The sequence below is a fragment of the Apis cerana genome, linkage group LG14, assembly GCF_029169275.1.
Source record: "Apis cerana isolate GH-2021 linkage group LG14, AcerK_1.0, whole genome shotgun sequence".
NCBI classification, from domain to species: Eukaryota; Metazoa; Arthropoda; class Insecta; order Hymenoptera; family Apidae; genus Apis; species Apis cerana.
The window spans coordinates 5,145,113-5,168,981 of record NC_083865.1 but is presented as its reverse complement, the minus strand read 5'-3'; the positions used below and the strand labels follow the sequence as shown (position 1 = coordinate 5,168,981).

General features: G+C 36.7%; 1 protein-coding gene and 1 long non-coding RNA gene across 4 annotated transcripts in view; one reads left to right on the top strand and one right to left on the bottom strand.

Moving 5' to 3' along the window:
• Positions 1-20,847, top strand: part of LOC114576878 (uncharacterized) — a 141,856-nt gene extending 121,009 nt beyond the window's left edge. The window contains exons 2-3 of the long non-coding RNA XR_009832759.1: positions 14,475-14,575; positions 20,707-20,847. This is a non-coding gene — a long non-coding RNA (uncharacterized LOC114576878). The remainder of the gene's footprint in view (positions 1-14,474; positions 14,576-20,706) is intronic.
• Positions 1-23,869, bottom strand: part of LOC108000921 (trichohyalin) — a 174,382-nt gene that overhangs the window by 104,365 nt on the left and 46,148 nt on the right. Inside the window, exon 1 of one of the 3 annotated variants that reach the window (XM_062085270.1) lies at positions 20,757-20,892. The exons of the other annotated variants lie outside the window; for them this stretch is intronic. Coding sequence (XP_061941254.1) covers positions 20,757-20,795 — 39 coding nt within the window. The 5' untranslated portion in view covers positions 20,796-20,892. Of the gene's footprint in view, positions 1-20,756; positions 20,893-23,869 lie in introns of those variants that run through there. 3 annotated transcript variants of the gene reach the window in all.

Genomic DNA, 23,869 nt, shown 5'->3' with positions numbered 1-23,869 from the left:
CGTGATATAAATAGCCGTCTACGCAATCGTAACTGCGTGTCTCTTTAACTTCACGATTATCAAACAAGCGTCTTCATCGGACCTTGATCGATAACCGGCCATACTGGCCAATACATTAACAAGCATGAGCTAATCGGAATGTATCTATGACGAATTAGTTATTATCTCGAGCAAAAGACAGCCTTCAAGATCGTGGAATGCGGTTTTCTTTCTAAGTAAGAAATTCATGGATTCGCTCCCTCGCTGTTATTTATCTTGCTTTATAGTTGAAAATTTTGAAATGTGATAAGTAAATAATTATGTTGAAATATTATTGAGAATTTATTTTTCAATGAGGATCAATTTATCAATATTGAAGTGGTGAAATTTAAAGTCTTGCTCAAGAAACTACAATTGCTCGATTACCTCTAAACTTTTCGAAATTTTTTAGTTATATATTAACAATCAAGAAATGAAATAATAATTACATCATGTGACAAATTCTATCAAAATTACCAGATAGACAAAGACAAAACCCTATATAAAATCACAATTGCTGTTCAAAATTCCAATTCAAACATCACTAAAACAAATCTGCATCATCGAAGAACAACAACAACGATGAAAATTGAGTACTCAAGTATCCCTTTCTTACCGTCAATTTCTCAAATGCAATCGTTCATATCCAACACATTCAATATCCAAATGTATCCAAATTCCACAAAATTCATACTCGTCTCCAAGATCATTCTCCTCTTCGAAAGTGAAGCGGAAAAGTAAACCGAAACAATGTCAGCGGAAATTTGGCGGTCAGAATAAACAAGATTCCCCGGTGGTGGACGAATAACGAGGCCGGTGGTTGCATTATCAGGCGTATACGAACGCCTGCGGCATTCCAGCTTTGAGGACAAGCGATTCACCGTCTCTTCCTGCGTCTATCTCTTCCTACGAGCCATCCTCTCTCTCTTCTCCTAGAGCTTCCTTTCACTCAACCGTTCAAGGCGGCGCCTTTTACTCGCCTCGGCCTTTACGCTCTCTTATAGAGACCCGTGTCTACTGCGGTTGGAGGACGGCCAGAACTCGAGTGTGAACTCGATTTTTCGAGAATAAATAAATAAGAAAAAGGAAACGATAAATAGAAATCATTGGCGTAATAACTGAGATTTGTCATTCCGTGTACCGCCGTTGCTTCTCTCTTTCGTGGTGGAGAATGGAAGAAATTGGCTCTGAGAGGAATGTTAATAATGGTATAGTCTGTGTAATGATCCGTGTATACCAAAAGAAATAATTCTAGAGGAGAATGGATAGCTTCGTGGAATTTCGAGAGGATACATCTGGGCTATGGATGATCGAAGAATTCTTTTGATTCACAATGATTTTCTATCATTCTTTATCCGTAGAATTTTAGACAGCAGAGATTATTTATCGTTTCACTTGAAAGAGATTGGAAAAAAAATGGAGAAAGGGAATTGGAGGGTAAAGAGATGTCGTGTTTGGTTATCTGATTTCGATTGTGGATCTTGTATAAACGAAGAAGGCCAGTAAATGATGGAGCGCGAATGCGTGTTGAAGATAAACAGAGGTTTCAACAAATTTTCATGCGCCTTGTGGATATAACAATAAAACTTTGTAAGTTTGGATAAATTTAATTTAATTGGAAAGATCGACGAGGATCGTCAGCCAAGTTATTAATTGATAAATTGAATTTTTAACGCATTGATCCACAAATATGACAGAGCTATGCTTCTAAATCCATTTTCAATTTACTCGAATCCTTTAAAAATTCTCTTAGAAGGGTTCAAAATTAAAAACAAACAGAAAAATTCCACGTATCTAAAAACTCGAACTGAATAAATGGAACAATAAATGATAATTTCTTATCGTAGAGGAAGAAACTACTTCAGAAATCAGATCTCGAAACTAAAGGAGAGTTTCGCGGGCAGAGTCGAAGAACAACATAAATGTGAGCTGGATAATGGCCTATAGAGGATATCCTCAGGCGGAATAACGATTCTCGTTGTTTGGGGAGGCGGTGGAGGGGACGCAGGCGGCGGGAAATGTCTTTGGTTATCACCATTACGTAATTTGGTTGGCGCAAACGTGGCAATACAAGCGGAGGAACGGTCAAAGGGCCAAGTATCCTCCCACAGCGAGTCCCAATGGTGCGTTGACTCGAATTCGAAATTCCTGTCCGGGGATGATCATGTGCGACTGCACGCTACTGCATTAGAGCACCGCAATCCGTGGAGAATTCTTCTTCTTAGATAACAATTAAACGTGAACCATTTGCGTTCTAAAAGTCGAGGAAAATTGTTACAATTTTAATTATATTTATTTGTTATATTCTATGAAGAAAGAATTGATTTTTCTTTTTTTTTTTTTTGAATTATCGACTTAAACTTTCCACTTTTCATCGTACTTACATCTTGTTCATCTTTGAGAAATTAAGAATCGCTTCACGAATGAAATTTCACAGACATCGTGGTTCAATCTGTCCACAAGAAGGAGCGCAACAGGCGAGTCGTGCAGTTTGGATAAATTCAGGATTAAAACGTCGTAGAATTCTTCGCTTTTCCACGCGCGAGGCTTTAATTCGTGCGATTTCGATTCGAGAGTGTGTCGCTGTAGACAATCGTTTCGCAGTGACCTGCAATGACCACGGACACGAAACGGTTCGAGGCGGTGCGCTGTCAGCTTGGAACGTGGACGAGGTGAACGAACGATTCAAGTTGGCCTTCCGCTATTCGAGAAACGACTTGTTTGCTCGACGATATTGCGCCCCATTACGCCAGCATTCCGTGGACGAGACGACGCATATCATTTCGCGGACTGTCCGATATTTTTCGGGGTTACATATTGTCACCTCGCCTCCCCCTTCCCCCGTTTCTGAATTTAATAAACGAGGGGGGTGTCGTTTGCTGAGTCTCGCACGAGCTCGAGAGACTATTGATGGTCGCTTATAAATCCGTGTCGAGTATCGGGTATTTTTATTCTCTGCCCTCCTCCGTGGAATTCGAATATTATGCGGAAGGAATACTTGGCTATTTTTTATTTTTGGTGAAATTTTACGTATAGAATTTTACGTAGCTGCATATGTTAATAAAGAGGAAGAAGTGGGTTTATTTATAGATACTTATTCAAGTATCTTGTTATTTTTTTTTTCCAGAGGAAATATTTATAGAAATTGATCTCTCATACGGATATTGTTCGTGGGATATTTTTGAATGATCCTCTAAAAACGTAAATCTCGATCGAGATTCATTTATTAAGTTTATAATATAATTTAAGCGATGGATAAAAGTGAAAATTCCTATTTCTTTCGATCGATATTTATCCTATTTACGTCGTGTTTGTCGCCTTCGACAACTGGCACTCGAAACGTTTCTATGGAAAGAGATTTAAAGGCAAATGCCTCGTTCACGCTGGATTGGAGCAAACGAATACGTTTTAATGGAATTATTGGACGATCTAATGGAATCACCAGGGTTCCGCCAACGATCCCAGAATAACGTAACCCGGTGAATCGGCGATCGCCACGCGAATTCGAGCCGCGATTCCTTTCAGAGAACCGGTTTCCCTCGGAAACCGCATCATCCTTGACCTCGACGTCCGTTTTAAAGAAAAATATCCTCCGAGTACCGTATGCCAGCGCCCAACTACCGTGATACGTGGTTTCGCAATATTAATTTATAGCGCTGCTTTTCCTCGCCCTGTCGTTAACGCGAAAACAATATATTTTCTATGCTTATTTACGACGTTATAGAAATTAAAGATTAGACGTTTTGCGTGAAAGAGGAGGAGCGGTTGAATTTCTCGAATGGGATAAATTAATGTAACGAAACGGTAAGTAATAACATCGAAGGATGAACAGAAGATATTTAAATATTTCTTCGATATATTCGCGGTATAAAGACACTTCAAATGCAATATATTTCGAATAAAATATATCTTCTTTCTTCACAACCGTTTGAAAAATTTGTATCGTCAAAAAAGTATTCAAGGAAAATGTTAATAAAATATTTGCCCTTTATGTTATTCCACCCTTATACTTTAATTTCTCAGATTTTAAAACACGTGGAAATATATACATACATATTTTTCCCCCCTCCATATACCAAGAACTATCATTTTATACGCGTGAACTTATTTTATGTCATATTACATCGCGTTCTACCTGTAATAAACGGTAGAGAGTAGTAATGGCGCAATATCTCACCGGCTAGTCGGAACGTCGAGTTATTTTTCTGCGGGGGAAAACATTAGACAAAAATTTTGATATAATAAACGAAGCAACATATTGCGCCGTGGCACGTGTGCAACGCGTGGAAATATTTTCATTCAACAAATGGTTCCATGCCCATTGTGCATCGTCGAAACGAATTACAGTCATAACTTCTTCGAGTAGAATTTTTCACATAGTTTATTATAAAACGTAATTTAAAAAAATTACTTGTAAAATCCAAAATAAAATGAAATAAAAATTCTTTAGTTTCACTGGGATTTGGATGGAACTATTTGTTGTGTAAATTATTGTCTAAATTTTTACTCCAAACGGTTTTAAAAATGATAATATAACAAATGAACTGATCTTTCTTCAATTAGACGACCATTTATCTTACAAGTAAAATTTATCGTTTAATCTAAACGCCATTAAAATTATTATTCCGTCGAGAAAGAAATAAACGAATAATTGGAATAAGATCTGCGTGCAAAAGAGGGGGGAAAAAAAAGGTATAGCGCAAAGATTTATTGAGTTTCGATCAAAGTTGTCATTGGAACGTCGAAACCGAAGATGGATCGCGGTGAAACAACAGAAAAATAGAGTGGAACAGTATACTTCGATTTCAAGCAATACCGTTACAAGTACGACTGTTATACACCGTAGCCACAATGGTTGCCATTGAAAACGTTTTGTTCGCGATAAAAATGCCTTTCCACTTCCCGCTATTCCTTTTGTCCTTGCCTCTTTCGATCTGTGGTAAACAGATCACGTATAATCGCGTAGAAATTTCAGCCTTCGCGAGCATATAAAGGAAACGTTTCCTATAAAAATGTATTTATACGTGTGTACGTACAGTAAGAGACAAACGTTCTAGTTTACCATTTTAAAAAATAAATTCGTTTAGAAATTCTATTTTATAACATATGATATAAAGATTTGCGGGTAATTACGAATGAGAAGCACTGATACAAACTGATTATGATAATACATATAAAGTGTTCGTTACGTAAACAGGATTTCCTTTCCGTTTTGGTGACACAATTTATCAGGGGTGAGGAAAAAAAAGATTTTCATCTCGCACTGTACATACTGTACTTCCACGAGAAATCCATCTATCGACGCCATTAAAATACATCGAGGCAGGATAAAGAGGACACGTTCGAAGATAGATGAAGGGAATTCATTAAATATTCCATTCCAAGACTGTAGGAAATACACTTTGTGTATCTTGTTCACCGGTATAACATTTTATAACGTTTATCTTGGATGGTGAAATAACACGTTACGCCTCATGAATATTTTAATATATCGAAATCATCATCCTCCTGTCCAAGGTGTTCGTTATCCTTGATCAACGCGGCGATTTTCTATCCCTTGGAGGATTTCTGCGGCTATCGATGATTGGAAATAGTTAGCTCGATCATTTGCATAGAATTACCATATAAGTAGCGTCCTACGTGACAGTGGCGAGTGATTATTTGATTAAACGGATTTGCGGTCATTGAGATCGCGACATTTGATGATCATGATGATATGATTATTCATGCTCCATTTTTACACGCATCTTCCCTTAATAAAAACGCCCTTATCTTGATAATAAACGATAATAAGTATTAATTACAGATACGAGTAATTATGATTCAAATATAATTATAAAACGAGCAAGATCTAAAAGTCTAACTATTTTTCACGTTTCAAAAAAAAGTGTCTCAAATTAATTAGCAATAATTATGAATTATACGATTGATTAATTTTTAATCAAATTATTATAATTATCTAGTGACAAATACTCTTATGTCTTCTCTTGTAAAGATCCCACGGCTGTTCAAGGATGACAGGAAGGGCGCAGGACGCGAAACAAGGTCAGTGGCGGGCGCAGCGAGGTTAAATTTAACCCGGTACCGATTCCGTTATAGTCCACATAACTGGGCAGGCTGGGTAACAGGCTAAGAAAATGGAAGCAACGCGAGCAACAAGAAGAATTTCTCTTATTGGCAACCAGTTGGTCTCCTCCAACGGGTATGGAAAGAGGAGGAGAGAGGAGGAAGGGATCGAAGGTTGGACGAGGACAGGGAGACGGAATCGGAGGAGAAGGGGAATGAGAGGTCGTGGTGGGACGTTGGTAGGTGAGAGAGAAAACGAAGGGGAACCGGGCTTGGAGATGAAGAAGAAGCCAATGAATGTCGACTAACGGTACGCGGTGCATGGATTTCGATGTGCAACGATGTATCGGTGCGTGCGCTCTTGTAAATGCCATTCGACACGTGTAAATGTATATCCAGGGACGGGGCAACGACACCCGAAACCCGGCCTCACTTTTCAATTGATTTCAATTTTTCACGGACCAGATACCGTTATCGTTACGTCCCACTGTGAATTTTAATACCACTTTTCAAAGTGTTGTCTAACCAGAATTCGAGTTTCTTCTTTTTAATTCTGAGTTTGGAGTTGGTTAAATGATATATTTTATTTTTCTATTAAATAATAATATTTTTAACTGTTAAAATATTCCCTTCAAAAGATAGCAAAAAATATAGAAAAAGAAGATTTATCGTATTCGCGTTCGCGACGTGTGCTCGCAATTTAAAGCACAATTATTTAAAAGTAATAAATTGAGCTGAACGATTATAAACTGAGATTACAATTGTGCAATTTTTTTCTGCGGACGTATATAATTTATACGCACAGATAAGAATGAAATTCTACCCGAAACACGAGGGAATTTTCTATCATAATTCAGTCAATCGATCAAATTTATAAAAATATTTCTATTATTTAAATTAATCCCAGAATTCTCTGATCAAATATCTAAGCCTCTCGCTTATCGAAACGATCATCAACAAGATAGAACAACAATTTAAACTTGGCGCGCAATGTTTCAACGACCATTCGATGATTTCGAATATTAACGCAACGATCTTAAACGACATATGTTAAACAGCGATTTAACTTTCGTGAAATTTTCCGACTCCAGTGGAGAAAGTCGTGGGAAATTTCTGGGGAAGTGAATCCCAATGATATATCGTACGAAAAGAAAAAGAAAGGAATACCGGTACAAATTTAATCGCATAACATAAACTTCGGATGTATATTTTTTTTTCTCCCCCGCACTCGTTCAAATTCCACCCTTTTCCTTTTGCAACTTTTCAGCTTCAAAGGGGGCAAAATATCGTTAAACCGAGCCTGAGCACACGAATCGCTGATACATCCGTCCATCTTTCTCCAACCGCCGTTCCCTCGCTCTCTCTATCCAGCGACTCCAGCTCTTCGATTCTCTGTTTGTCTATCCGTGAATTCATCCTGACTATCTGGGAACGCCATCGACTGATCTGAATTTCAGATTTCCATCCTCTCTCTCTCTCTTTTGCTCGTTCTCTCTCTCTCGCTCTCTTTCTCTTTATTTAAGTAATGCTCGGGCTCGAAACGTATGATCTGTCGGCACGACACTTGTAACGAATGTAATTTTTGGCGCTTGTTCGGTTCCACGAATATAATGATAGATGATAGACGAACAGAGACTTTCTGACTTTCTCGGGAATTACGTTACATACGTCGCGTTTCGGGCGACTTTTTCGATTAATTTTGATCGATCCGGATCGTGGATTTGATTTTTTAAATTGTTAAATTTATTATTCGTGCATTTTTGCGTTAAAATATTTTTATAATATCTCTGGCTTTTGATATTATTCAAAAGTGGTCTTTCTATGTTATTTTCTGGAGGAACGATTTAAAATTATTCTAATATAAGAAAGGCATTGAATAAATTTCACTTTCGATTTTCTATTGGAAAAGTAATATAATCGAAAGCATATTAATATTTGAACGAACCAATTTGTAGAGATAAAAACCGAATTAGAAAAATGTGTCAAAGCGAATGAATTTCAATTACGTTCTGAAGCAAAGGAGGAGAAATCTGTTTAAAGTGTTGATCCACGATGCCCGATTTCTCGGTGCAAATTCATTCTTCCTTGCAACGAGCGAGTGCAACGAGAGGGATTTAGCCAGATACAGGTCGTAATCGCAAACGAGGCTGAAACGTTGGTGAAATAGATTTGCTCACGGCTATAACGACGGTTGTAGACATCTAAGGAAAGCTGTTGGATTATTTTCATAATTTTACGACGCCAATGTGTTCTCGCGTTCACACGTCAATTATCCAGCTTTCTTGTTCTTCTTTTCCTTTTAATTTGAAAAATATAAAAAGAATTAAAGCAAATACAAAAAATAATAAAGCGTCGAAGTGTAAAATCGAAAAGAGTTGTGACGGATCGATGGAAAAAAAAATTTGTTAAATAAAATTGGAAAAGAGATAGAGTTGAATAGTTTTAAAAAATTGAAGTTGCCGCAAAAATGAGCAAAAAGATTACTGAAATTGGTTGTCACGTGAAATTGAAAAAAAAAAAGAAATAAACAAAACTAGACACGAAATTCAAAGGGACGATGCTCTTTGCTGCATAAAGTTGAAAATAGATATAAAACAGGTTTGAAAACTTGAGGAAAGTTGCAGCTGGTTACTCTACGAAATTAAAAAAAGAAAAAAAATTGAATATAGTCAAAATAAGTTGAAAAAAATCGAAACTAAAAGTTTGAAGCAGATAATCAAAGATATCAAAGCAGTGCAGAACTTTAATTAATTAGATTGTAATTATTATAAAAACGATCTTTTCGACGAGTGATTAAACTTTTATCCAATTAATTTCCCCCATTAATTATATCCCCGTTTCGTTTAAACTTGGATCGAATTAACGCACGAAATATCATATACTAATCGTTATAATCACAATACCAATATTACACAACGAAATTAAACCGCGGAACAATCGAATTGCGAATGAATTGTCGCTTCTTCAAAAACAAAAAACCGTTCCAATATCCACCAACCATCTTTCGTAAAATTAACCACCGTGTAACGATTCGATTAATTTGCAACGCGATTTCAAGCTCCATCGAGTGTGAATTATTTTTCGACTGTGTGAATATCGAGATAACGAAAGTCGAACGGAGAAGAACCAAGTTTGAAAGAAAGGGGACGCACCCCCTCCCCCCATTTTCTTCTCGCGGCTGAGTAACGAAGTTTCACGTTAGAACAATTTTATCACCGCGGGACTCGCGAATGCTTTCAGCCGTGTGTGGCTGTAACGAAAGGGCAGAAAACGAGAGGGGGAAGTCTGGACGGAATGAAGGAACAACCCCTCGTTCACTGTATTCCAGCAACGTGGAGGGAACTCATCGCCGGTCCCACGATCATAAATATCGAAATAAAAGAAACGCGTCGTGTGTGTGTGGGGGAGAAGGAAGGAAAGAAACGAAAAAAGAATGTGCGCCACTGTGATTCCTATTTACGCTTCGGATAACGTCTGGAAGGAGGAAACATGGGAGGAAAAACGTGGAAGGGGGGATGTATCTGCCGAGTCTTTGAATTATGCACATTTAAATCGGCTGAGAGAGAAGACGAACGGTGTTAGAAAGTGTGCGGCGGTAATTTAGAATTTGCATTTTTCCAAAATGGAAATTATGGTCGGGGTAATGCGTAGAGCGTTGATGGAAAAAATGATCAAAGGATTGCTTTTTTTTTTTCTTTAGACTGGTGTGCAGCATTGACGGGAACAAACAATTTTTCAATGGTTTTTAGATTTTTCTCTCAGGCTTGTTTCAACTTGTCAACTTTGATCCACGTTGCTTGATATCATTCAAGTGTTGTAAAAAAGAAAAAAGGTATTTGCAGATTAAACTTGCGGTTCGATTATATTTTTCTATCATTAAAAACTTTTTGAAATTTAAACCTTTGCGAGAGAAATATGAAAGAGCAATTGTCAGTGACTTCTCGTTCTAATTTTATTTCCAAATTGTTTACGAAACGATAAATATACACTTTTGATTTACATATACAAGATCCTGACTGCTGACTTATAAATCGATTCTCGCGTTAAATTCCTTCTCTATTTTTCTCAATAATTATAAGAGATAAATTGGCTTTTTCTGTTCAAAAAAATTCATAATTCATTTCCAATTAACTTCTCCACTATAATGTAAAATCGCTCGAAACCTGGCAGTACAGTAAATCACCAATTAAATCACCACGTAAACGCAAACACGTGGCAGCCCCTGGCCTCTGCCAGTGGCTCGATGGCCCACGATCGCCGAGCGGAAAACAAATTCCGGGAAAAACTGTCGGGCAGACGAGGAGGCTCGAGCGTCTAATTATCCTCTTCAATTTCATCGATCGCCACGTTGGCCACGCGCGAGCCAACGAACGCCAGTTTCCACGAGTTGTCCGTGGAAATTTCTCATCGTTGAGGCGGAACGAGACGTGTCTCCGCGCCCGGCAAACTCCAATTGAGGATTAAATTAAATAATGACAAGGACGCACCGGCCTCTCTCGCCACCCCTTCCCCGTGCGTGCGCGCGGCTTTGCCAGCGAATCGTGGAAAAGGGCACGGGATTTTAAATAACACACCGTTCCATCGGGGTGGCGTGTAATTTTGCTTGGAAAAAGAACATCGATAAAGAGAAATTAACGATGGAAGCGCAGATACGGGGGGGAGGACTTCAAAGGGGCGTCTTTAAACGACGCAATTGGATGAAATGCGAGATCCGGGTTTCATTTTCTTCTTCTCTATTCCCTTCCCATCGGGAATTTTTCTTCGATCGGGCGAGAGATTCGTCTTTTTTTAGACCTCTCTCTCTCACTCTTCTTTCGGAATTAAATTTTCCACCGTTGAAAATCGAGGATGGTTCCGTGGAGGATGAGAAATTTTTGATCGAACGTGTATTTTTGATTGTATCTCGTTGAAAATGATCGATATTATTTGTTCGAAGGATTAGGATTATTATCGAAAGTAAGGTGTATTTTATTGTATTTTATTAAGTTTCAGGTGTTGTGAATATTTATTTTCTTCGATTTCTTTCTTTCTTCTTTTTTTTTTTTGGAATAAAGTGATTAAAAATGAACGATAAAATCGGAGATGAAGAAAATATGATGGAATTTTATGGTCATATTTAATATTTAATACATATTTAATACGATATTAATATCTCGGTTTTCGGTAAAAATTTCACCAACGGTAGGAAATAATGCAATAACGTTGTATAAACAGAGACCTCTGAAAAATTTGTGAAAAATACGGGATATAAAAGATGATAATGATATTACTTTCAAAAACAAGAATAAATTAATTCATAAAATTAATTCAATGACATGTTGATTTTAAATTTACATCACGTAGATATATTTATTCAGTATTTATTCCAAATTTATTCATGAATCCTCGCTATCTCCTTTTTTTTTTCAAGTAAATAAATAACTGTGTATAAAACTAATTTCCATAAAAGTATATTCGCGAATAATCTCTCTGTTGGAAAATTAATCTTTACGGTATCTCCAATTCGTTCTCCAATTTTCTTCGCCAATTTTTCACAATATTTTACATTTAATTCCATCAATGGAAACACAACATTTTACTCAAGGAATCACTGTCACCGAACAGTTGCACTCGAATGTTTGATAAGCTTTCACGAGGGACGAGATAAGCCAAACGGATCAGGGAGAAGCAGGAAAGTAGAAATCGAAAGAGTCGTAGGATGAGATAAGGTGAAATATATGGAGACAGCGAAGGAGGTAAGAGAATCGGTAAAGAGGTGAAGAGAGAAATGTGGGTCTCTTGGGCACGACCTCATGACCCTTGTGAGTTAAGAGGCGATTGTCATGCCCGTCCTCCACGCAAAATAAATCCTTGGAAACTCTGTTGGCCAATAATTTAGTAGCCTGGGGTCGTTGTTCCAAGAAAAAGCTACGTTAAAGAACTGCGAAACATGGTTTGAAGAGATCTGTCATGACACGAATAAATTTTATTATTAGTATCACAATACAACGTAAACCACGAAATAATTATTCTATATAAGTGTACAAATTTTTATGCCCAGTCCAGTGAATTTGATTAAAGATTACGAATTATTATCTTTCAACTTTGTCGCTCAAGTTTTATAAATTTTGAAAGTTTTCTTCGAGTGAAAATCCCACGAAAAGAACAACTTTTCGTTCAAATTTACAAAATTTCAATCAATCGTCGTTTCATCAATGTAATTAAAAAGAAATAAAAATCGACTCTTCTTCATTCACGGTTCCAAGAAAGTTGAATTAATCCCAGTTTTAATCCGAGTTTCGCTCCTGATCAACTCTGACACCGATACATGAAATTAGACGAGCGAAATTATGTAAAAAATTGAATGATAAGCGAGACAGTACAACGAGAGAATAACTCTTTAATCAGGTCCACGACCTTTAAAAGTAATAAAGCGTAATTATCGTTAATTGGTAGCTGGATTACTTGACGAATGACGCCTACGATTCCAGACAGGTTGAAGAAGGCACCGTAATAAAACGGGGATTAACACTTCGTTCAAGACTGATCGCCATTCGTAGCGAGAATCCTTCGCATTCTTGCGCCCTTCCATCTCCACCTCTGCTACTTTCATTCCGATCCTCGTTTTATTTAATCTCAATGGCCGGAAGTCATCAGTCACGAGACGCAGCCGTGAAATTGATGAACGAAAGAGTAGATTTCGGAGTAGATTGATTGATTTTTCTTCTTCTTTTCTTTCTTTTTTGGATTTAAATGGAAGAATGGAAGAATTAGAGGCAGGGGATGGTATGTTTGTCGGAATAAAAATATTTTTCATAGATTTTTTTATCGACCATGTCCATTGAGAATTAATTTTGTCCGAGAAAGGGGATAGATAGTTGGATTAGTTGGAAGAAAAAAGCGGGATTAATTCAGAGAATAAAGTGTTATTAAAAGATAGAAGATAGGTGGAAAAGTATGGAATAATTATTCCATATAAATTCGAGGAATGATTATCAGTAATTATTATTTTAAAGAACGAAGATTAAAGAAACATTACGTTATATTCCTAACCATTAACTTTTTTAATATAGAAAAAAATATACTTGCTAGCTATTATAATATTTTATAATAACTTTTACAAGTTCTATTACAAATAATTATTATAAGAACATTGATCTTAAAAGAATCAATTTATTACAATAAATGAATTAGTTAATTGATTAACACTATTTGTAATATACTCGTATTTCATTCAAAGAAATCTTGGAAAATTTTAAAAGAAAGAATTTATTCGTAAACAGAACTATCCAACCTACGTAATAACAATCATAAATAAAAAAAATCCATAGCTAATCAAGATTTGATAATTCTAACGAATTAAAAAATCTTTATTAGACTCAACGATTTGATCTTCTTCCCAAAAGAGAGAGAATTCAAAAAAGAAGAGGGGAAAGATCGGTTGACAAAATGAGCCATTCGTATGCTTAATTTAAAGAGATCGTTTCGGAAGATATCGAACAGCCATTAGAGAGATAGCCATAATTTCTAACGATTATCTCCAACAATTAATTCGATATTACGTTCGGAGGATCGAAGCGTTCACTCGTGGAAAACGATTTCCCAAAGGAGCCGTAAATTCCACCCTTGGATACGAATCAATTATATGTTAACATTTAACACGGTGCAATGCCGTTTCCGCCACGCTTTGATTCAAGTGGTATTAAACCGGGAATTTAACTGACAGCTCAGCCAATCGGTTCTTGGGACCTCACGGTTAAACTTCGTTTAACGCCCACGACTTCACGGCTAAACTCTGTTTAACGCTTAAACTAAGCTGTAGGAGCTTAGTTCTTGGGGGAAACGTACACACAACTTGCCCCTGTTTAGATCTTGAAACATCTGCCTGGAATCCACGCGAACTTGAATAAACTTCCGATCTCTCTTCCGTGAAATTAGTTATTACACCCCCAACTGTTTAATGCAAATGTATTCCGCCATTACGCGTATACGTGTGCACAATGATATTCGATATCGATTTGGTATCGATAACAATCGTTTGACGATCGGATGTTCGCCAGGGAAATTATTTTATGCTTTCGATCACAGTTTTCTTCATCGTTGAACGATATTTTCAGAGTTTTAAGATGACTTGGATACATTTCCAATGATATTTTGCTGCATCGTTTTCGAGGATTGTTCATCATCGAGCTTGTATCCGTTTTAAATATTCTTCTTCGAGATTATTAAATAAGGAATATATTTCAGAAAAAAAAAGAAAGAAATTAATGACTTGAAAATAATTAAATTTAACTTTCTCTCTAATCAAACGATGTCACTTAAAAGATTATTCCTTATCTTCGAAAATTACTACAATTTTTCATTTTTCTTCCCGTTTCTTTTTTCTTCAATTAAATTTATTTTCTTTTCAGAAATTCTCCTCTTCCGGAATAAAATTATTCGATCAACCGAGGAATTATTCACGATCGCTGCTTCTTAAAGCACGTCCGCAATTATTGTCTTCGAACAAGTGGTAAGTAAAGAAACGGTGCATCGATGAAAGAAGCCGATTACACGTTGAAGAAGGAAGTATTACGTTTTCCCGTGTACTCAGTTGGAACGAAGAACGAGAGAGAGAGAGAGAGAGAGAGAGAGAAAAAGTGATAGCACTTGATATATACCGTTACGATGGAGGAAAGGCTAAGAAAACCGGTCGAATTTTTGGGAGAACGGATTGCAACGATTGAACTCGTTAATAAATTATCTGAGACGCGATACAGTTACATAATTTCTACATAGTATCTATTTTATGCACGCGATTATGGTAAATGCAAAGGTATAATTATTTTTTTTCCATTTAATTAAGTCTTGAATTAAATACTTTTTCTTTCTTTTTTTTCTTCTTTATATTTGAATAACGGAATATCTTTCCAATTTAGATATACATCCGAATGGAAATGAAAAATTATTTACATAATCACGAGATAACGCTTAATTGAAGTGTTATGTAAAAAAAAATTTTTTTTCAACACGATAAAATTAACTGCTCGCATTAATTCGATTAATTTATTACACTTGACACGCACTGCTTTTTAAATTGTATCTTGTAAAAACGCTTTTATTATACATCGTTTCTATCTAATTCTATCTAATTAAGAATATAAATTTTTCGAAACAAGAATAATTCTTCTGGAAATTATTCGACCGCTTTTTCGAATGATCAAATTAATAAAATTACTGGTGAATATATTTTGGTAAAAATTTATGACGTAATTTATATAATTAATAAGATTTTATCCTCTAATTGTTAATAAGTATGGAATAATCGGAGCATAATAATCCAACGAAAACAGATTTAATCCGAACGACAAGCAGAAAATTTATAGTTAAACAGTTAGCGAAGCTAATTAGACAGAAAGCATCGAACTGATAAATTTACCTATTAATTCTCGATAAGGCCGTCGACGATGAATTACGCTTTTAATATCCGATAATCAAATACCATCGATCTATTGTCCCGTTTTAGTCCTTATTCAAAAATCCTTATCAAAAATTTACACGTTATACGATCTCCAAAATTCGTTCACAGAGTTCGTATTAAAAAAAAAGGCAAAAAAAATTTTAATATCAAATATAAAAATAGAAAATTATAATCGATGCTCCGTACATCGAAGGATATTAAAAAGATTAGAACGATATAATTCATATTTAACAGTATCTATTTAACGAATTATCGCGAATTATTAAAAAAATATAATTACAATTTCAATAATCCGTTAATCCTGCATACGAGACGATATTAAAATGATGCCAATGATTAAAAAGTTCGACCAAAGATCTTTGCACGATTTTCGGTCTCCAAGTAATTATGCAATCCGGAAGCCAAAAAAAAGAGCCAAAGGCTCAGACGTCTCGTAGCGATCGTTTCTCCCAATTTACATGGCATGAATATATATCGTAGAGCTGCGTGGAATTATTCTTTGGACCTCGCGTTCCCACACAAATGATTGTCCCGTGTTGATGGTTAACCACCGAACAACCGAGACATTTCTATCGGATTAGATGGCTCCGAGGAACCTGACGAAGTTTTAATTAAATTCAGTTAACAACAGCAAGAAGATGGCGCCTCACTTGGCCTCGTCACGCGAAAGATCGTTCATATTTATGAAATTTACTCTTCCTGTCTGAAATGTGCGTGGTCTTGAGATTCCCACGGAATCTCTTTTATCCGGATCGCGAATTCGATTTAATGACGCGTAACCGGCCAGAATTAGGGGAACAAAGGATGATGATGATGATGATGATGATGTAATCTGAGTTTTTGAGGTTATGACGAGAAAAATTCATTTGTGAATTATATGGCGAATTGTTTGTTGGAGATCGTTCTCTTTTTTTTATTTTGAATCGTACTTTAATGTTTGAAAAATTGATATTTTATTTAACGTTTCCTTTTAAAACGTTACGAGTCTTCTTGTTTTCTTGGATAAGAGGGAGAGCAGGACATAAAAATTCGAGGGCCGTAGCAGAGTTAAGGAGGAGATCGACGGGACAAGTGGATAGAAGCGTGAGCAGATTTTTTTCGATGAAACTTTGTGAAACGTTAGGTTCATCGGAAATTTCTGTTGCTAAAACTGTATAGTTCTAAACTGTTTGAAACTTTGTACTCTACGTTATAACAAATGTTGTAACATCGCTAAAGGAACGAATTATTAAATTAAAATTCAATAATAATTGTGAAAGATACGACAAAATGAAAAAAATATTAGATTTTGGAACATTTATTTTTATTCCAACACAAGAATATATCCATTTATCCTGAACAAATGATTTGGAATTCCTGTATCTTATTGCAAAGCAGCACCCCTTTGATCGAAACACGAATATACGAATTCGCAAACTTATTCATTGAAAGCCCTATGCGATAAAGGACAGGTCGTAACAGATATTTCCAAATCGGTAGACTTTAAAAAAAAATTACGATTCGATGAATATCATTAAAGGGATAAAAGAAACTACATTACAACGACCGTTCTTTTCCGTTTGATCGATCGATCGTTGTAAAAACAATAAGAAATAATGGACAGAAAGGTAAATATGGGAAATTTCACGAGGGAAACTTTTGAGGAAAATCCACAAATTTTCTTTTTCTTTTATTATTATTATTATTTCTCGAATTTCAAACAGCCGCAGGTTTGCATAAAATCTGATCTTCGCGTACGGTGAAACGGAGAGCACGGTAACAACAGTGTCCTCGTTGAAGATATTTCGCGTAAACGGTCGCTCTCCAACCTAGTTCTCGAAAAAAGAAAAAAAGGAAAAGGAAAAAGGAAAAGGTCGAGAGAAAAGGAGGATACGAAATGGAGGATGTACGTGCCCTTCCACGAGTTCTTTCCTTCTGTTTTATCCTAGAACGTGTATCTCGAACGAGGGATTGAGAGCTATTGAAAGCTACAAAAGAGGATGTATACGTTTATAGAAGAGGTAAAAGGGAAATACGAAAAAGCGGCGCGCAAATGGAAGAAATCTTGGAAGAAGTCTTAAATCCTTGGAAAGAGAAGGGATTGTTATTTCTACGTGTCTATCTGTTGCATCCTCCTCGATGGCACCGTGTGCCTTCTTACAAAGGCGCGGGAAAAAACGCTGAGAGCGCCATGTGTCTGAGGGGCCAGGCGAATTTCTTCAATCTTTTTTTCATCCAAAGCAAGAGACACACCATCGTTTATGCTTCCTACCTTTGATGAGATTGTACGTCGTTATTGTAACTCTGAAAGAATTCCTCTCTTTCTTTTTTCTTTTTCCAAGTTCGAAAAATTGTTAGGAAATTGTTTCAATATTTTGAAACTTTAATGACGTTGGATAAAGGAAATAGCGATGAAGGAAGGTTCAAAGGTTTTCATCTTCTTCCAAGCGAAATTTAATACCTTCTGCTTTCTCGTTAAACGTTATAATTATTGATTTATATGATTTATATGATCCGTGTTATCGGAGGAATTACGTACAATCGATCGGAATTGTGTTTAATTTTTTTTGGAAAATTTTTTCGTCCAATTGTTACGATCCTATTATCAGATAAATTATCAATCGTTCGATTTATAAGGATTACATCGATAGATTCTTTCCAGAAACGAGACATTTCGAATACATCGTGCTTTTTTAGGGATACTTGCAAAGAATCTATATATATATGCATGGATATTGCGACATATTGCTTGGAAAACTATTTCTTTCCCTCTTTTTCCAATTTTTTTTCTTTTTTCGATAGAAAAAACGCAATGCTCCCACTTTATCGCGTACCGTATCGTGAAATCTAATATTTCAGATTCCTGTATTTCGCTCGACCACTCAATATTAATCTGGCGGGCCGCCAGAATACCAGAGAAAGCCGGACATATGTTTTCATATGTGTGCACGCGCGCGATATCTATGGACATTACAATCGTACTAACAAATTCTTTTATATAACGGCAGACATTTGCATTAAATTTTCTGCGCATGCAAATCAACTGTTTAAACGTTTATCTTCAATTTCCCGTTTTTGTTTTTTTTTCTCTCTCTCTCTCTTGTTGTAGTAATGTACAATTCGAAACTCAAAACTTTCCGTAATAATTGTTCATCTCTCGAACACTATATTCATTCGTTTTTCTTGTTGTTATTAACTTTTATCCTTGAAATCTTCCTATTGTGTTCTCTCCTCTTTTTTTCTTTTTTCATTAAAATTCACTTTGAATTTATAGCTTTTCGAAACCGCGGTTTCCAATTCGCTCAGCTTCAATTTCTCACTTCTAAGCAAATCTTAAATCAAACGCTTGTAATTAAAATTTCGCACCATAAATTTCTATCGGCCGCCCCATAATGCTCAATCTAAACGTTGGAATAAAAAAGGAAAAAGTTTCTTCGATGGGAAGTAATTACATGGAGGATGATTAATCGAATCACCGCTCCTTTACTTTTCTCGATTCGTCGATTCGTCGGCTTTATGCTTTCGCAAGTTCGTGACGCGGCCAAAGTTCGTTAACGGGGTGGAAACTTGGTAATTAATATCATAAACGAAATGAAGGAACGTCGGAAGGGTTGCTACGCCCCCTCAACATTGAGTTAAGCTGCGTTTACACGAGTGAAAAGTTACACACGCGACAAGAGAAAAGCCTTTCGATGGATTAGCAATAGCTGGTCTAATTTTAACATTATAACATCAATAAGAAAAATATTGTTCGATATTTTTATAAAATCAAGGATGTATTTGACAATTGGATCGCTATTATGTATTTACATAATCGAAAATACAATTTGCATAACAATTCCAACCAACTTTAATAACTCTAATCGATCATTGGCGTTGTCACACGAGGAAGACATATAAACTTATTATCGAAAGTAAGACCAGCTTCAGTTCCAAGGGAAAAAGAGGGAAAGGAAAATTTCATTCCTTATTAAGAAGAAAGGCGATATTTTGTGGAAACTATCGTAGCCAGAAAAACAAGAGTGATAATAATTTAAAAATACATCTCTCGAGAATGTTGTACGGAAGATAATACGGGGATGAATATCGCGAAACTCGATACTTTTTCATCTGACAAAGGAAAAAAGATTCCTCCTCGGTCATTGCCCTAAGGAAATGCCATACGTTACGAACCTGGCGAGCTTTTTTATTGCTGAAATATACCGCTTTCTTCCCCGATATTGCTCTTGTTTTAATGGCGAAAATTTCTTGGTGAAAATTTCGCGGTGAAAAGGAGTGGAAGGTAATTCGAGTCGGTCAGCTGGTATAAATTTTGCACTGGGGGTAATACGTAAGAGGCGGATGTTTCGTTGCGCCAAGAAGTTATATTTTTACGCGCGAGGAACAAATGCAAAATACGTGACAGTTTTAAGTCGACGAGATAAATTGCGATCCGCGATTCTTGGGGAGGGGGAACGTTGCTGCTATTGCCAGTTACTTTGTTCGAGAGAGAACGAAGCTTCTCGTGTAAAATTGTTGGAACGTCTCGAGAACTAAAATGTCTCGGCGAAAAGAAGAGTTTCTGGGACGAATTCGAGATACGTGGAGTCATATGACATAGAATGAATTTAACGTAAATTTCTTAAAATAAAATAATATAGGATTAATTTATCGAACAATATTCTACTTCAAATTTTATTCGAATTCGATTATCTCTCTCTCCTAATCTTCACTTTTTCTAACTCGAAATAACTTTTATATAAAACATATAAAACTTCTTCGAAACTATTTGAATTAACACTTTAAATAATTCTCGTTAACACTAAACTTTTGCACACGTATAATTGTTTTCAAAAATGTTGCAATAATCTTAATCAACCATGTACGAATTATATTCAACTACGAATTACAGATTGATAATTCTACCTTTTTATATACCCCCATCCCTCCCCGCAATGTATATTCTAACGTTAAAGCGTCGTTTCAAAGCTTCATTTGCATAACCTCGAATATCAAAACGGTTTAAACTTGCACGTTCTATCCCCAACTTTTGGAAACTCAATTTTCTCCGCCGTATCGACGAATCCTGTCATCCGGCCAAACTTTTAACACACAAACAGGCAAATTAACGAACGTTCAAGTGAAAAACCGAGTTCCCGAAATTCCACGTTAATTTCGTGCCGCTGGCCACTCGACGACTAATTATCACCGCAACTTCTTTTCAGAAACCGGTTAGTTAATTAACACGGAAGGATCAAAATGGACAGAAAATCACCTGACGCGATCGAGTTTCCTTGCTTTCGCCCTCGTTCATGGCCTTTGCGGAGGTGGGGCCGTGGATTTCACGAGGAGAAACGGAGAAGGTGTAATTATCGGTGGCGCGTGAACAGGCCGTGGAAACGATGTGAGAACGAGCGAGTTTGGCGAGAAACTGCGACGACACTCGAGTAAGATGTTTATTGTCCTTCCGGGTTTCTCTTGTTTTTATTTTACTATGTGATTCATACTTCGCGATTTGTTTTGTTTCGTGTCACATTCTAGCGTTGTTATTGTTCCCAGCTTTAGGAGGTTATCGCCGTTTGTGTTTGGAAAATTTCATCCTCCGAATCGCTCGAAGAGAAATATTTTTAAATATTTGAACGAGATTAGTGTTGAATTTTTCCACACATTTTTGAGAAATAAGAGCGGTATAGATATTATGGAATGATTTTGTTTATTGTTTTAAATACTACGATGCACCGTGATGAACGAAATATATTACTTTTATTTTTTAATCGATTCACTTCTTCTCCAGTGTTCTATTTTCGAACAATATAATAATTGGTACACAAGGAAATTAGAATCTCATTGTTAATTCCAACTTGCCTTAATTTTTACTTCTAGTCCTTCCTTTTGCATTCGATTCTCCGATTATAATCTTTGAAAAATCAAGTCCAAATTGAGATCGCGTTAGAGCATAAAATTTTGAAATGCCAGACAGATAGAGTACGTATAATTTCCATTTCTAATGGAAAATAAACGGATAAAACGGTATGAAATCGTAACAAGTGGATTGGACAAGTGGTACTTTTTTTTTTTTTGTGAAAACGATAAATTCCAGTCGAAAAATAAATATCGTTTTCGATCCGCGGTGTACATTCGCATTTGAAACGCGCTACATCGTGTGTGTAATTCAAAAGAGGTATCATGATCCTCTTTAATGGAATTTGCTTTTCAAATTTTACAGATTTCTCTGTAAGAGATTTTTTTTCGACCCCCACCATAAATTTCGTTTCGCGGTTTACCAAGTTTCACGATTGAAAACGTTCCACTAGAATTACCGTTCGAGATTGCCTATACGATGTTAACCAACTTCTTGTAATCTAATCTACATTAAAGGCGAGGCGAGAATAGTGATTATATAAAATGAATTTCTAAATCGCGTAAAACTAATCGTTCGTGAATAATATATTTACAGACGATAAAAATTGGTGTTCAATAATCTGAGCAAACCCGTAAATTCTAAAATTATTAATTGGATATATGACGTAAGAATTAATTATGGCAACACCTATAAATTTTACACACGAGTCAATTAAATTGCATAACGGACAGATACATATATAAAAATAGGAAACAGTTGATACTCAATCTACGCGATATATGCGATTCTGAGAATAAGTTGATACGAGCCACGAGGAGGGATGAAAACACGGGCGGGACAATCGGTCATTTAAGCGTAAGTAAAGTACAAAAGATATGCGTACTTGGATAAAGTTCCATCCATCTTTTATTGACTCTCGACAACGAGCCGTGCACTTGAAACAACATGGAATCTTCAAAAGATCCCCGGGGACAAAGCGAATAGCCAGTGTCTATCGTGTTTGCCAATCGGTCAATCGTGATCCGTATAGTCAGACAGATTGTTAACAGTGGACCAGTGGAATGCTCTGGCAGAATTACGCAACCGACTAAGTGCCCCGGAGCAACTGGACAACTTTACTATCGCTCGAGAAAGGGATATACCCTTCTCTTTCCTCCCCTCCCTCTCCCCTCCATCCGTCTGTCTCTTACCAACACAATTGTACACTCACTTGGCTACTTTACCACCTCTCAACGGATTCGACAGCAATTTGTGTAACCGTGGTTATCAACCGTGCTTACGATGCTTTATATTTCCGTCGTGAATTTTCTTCCAGTCGAATATTTTCCAAATTAGAATACGATGTGTCGCGTTATCGAGTGCGAATATATGTCATCATGACGTAACGACGTGTCGAAAGAATGATAATGAAATCGAGTTTTTTCTTTCTTGGTAAAAGATACATAAGAGAGAAACGTAGCTCATCTTTGAGAAACATCCAGTGGCCTAGAATCTCTGCGGTATAAATCGGTGTTCCGTAAGACTCGCGTTGCAAATGACGCGAGAACATGGAAAGCTGATCTATTAGCGCCTCGCAGTTTCTGCTTAAAGAGGTCGAGTTCGGCGTAGGAGAGGTGAAAAGAGAAATTGTTCAATGATTCGCCGACGAGTTTTCTGATCCAATTTTCTGAACGGAAAGGGTTTCGTGAAGCAAAAGTTACTGCTATATTTACCTAAACAGGGTTTATTGAAATGAAATTCGAGTTGGAGATTGATCGAGCCACTTTTGCCAATTAAATCCAGTTGGACGAACCATTGAATGGTTTAGAATTTTTGATACGATTGCAAATGAAATCAAGGAAAAGTTTATCCTCTAACGAATCCTCGAAACTATTCGACGTAACCTCATCGAAATTGTTAAACAGATCGGTATAAATGAAACATTTTTATCCATTCTTTCGTCAATTTACATCCCTCGAAACAATTGTTCGAATCTACTCTCAAAATATTCAAATAGATTAATTTAAATGCAACACCTTGTATATAAATGCCTAAAACAAAATTCGATCCCGTGGTACGTTCATAAACATCTCCCCTCCTCCCCCTCCCCAAGAGATTTACCTAAATCAAGTTCCACGCACCAAGTACACAAAATACTCGACAAAAGTAAACCAATACATGCATATATGATCCACCTTTGAACGATGTAAATCAGCTTTCACGATATTAATGGATAAGCTTTATACAACTGCTCGAACCTGGTCGCACCTTCCCCCCTCGCCCCCACCCCCGCCCCTGATTCATTCAACCTTTGCCTTTATCTCGCGATTTAGTATCGCGCCGGATACAATGGTACAATGGCGTGATAATATCACGAGTAAAAGTCCTGGCATTGTTCGAACGATTACGCCCGCCCGCGTAATCCTTAATTGCGTTCGCCACGATCCATACGATCCTTCGTGTAACCCGAAACTACGACGACACCGTCCGTCGTAGCGAGGCCGTCACCCTGTGGATCGAGATCCATCCCTCTCGACATTGTCCAC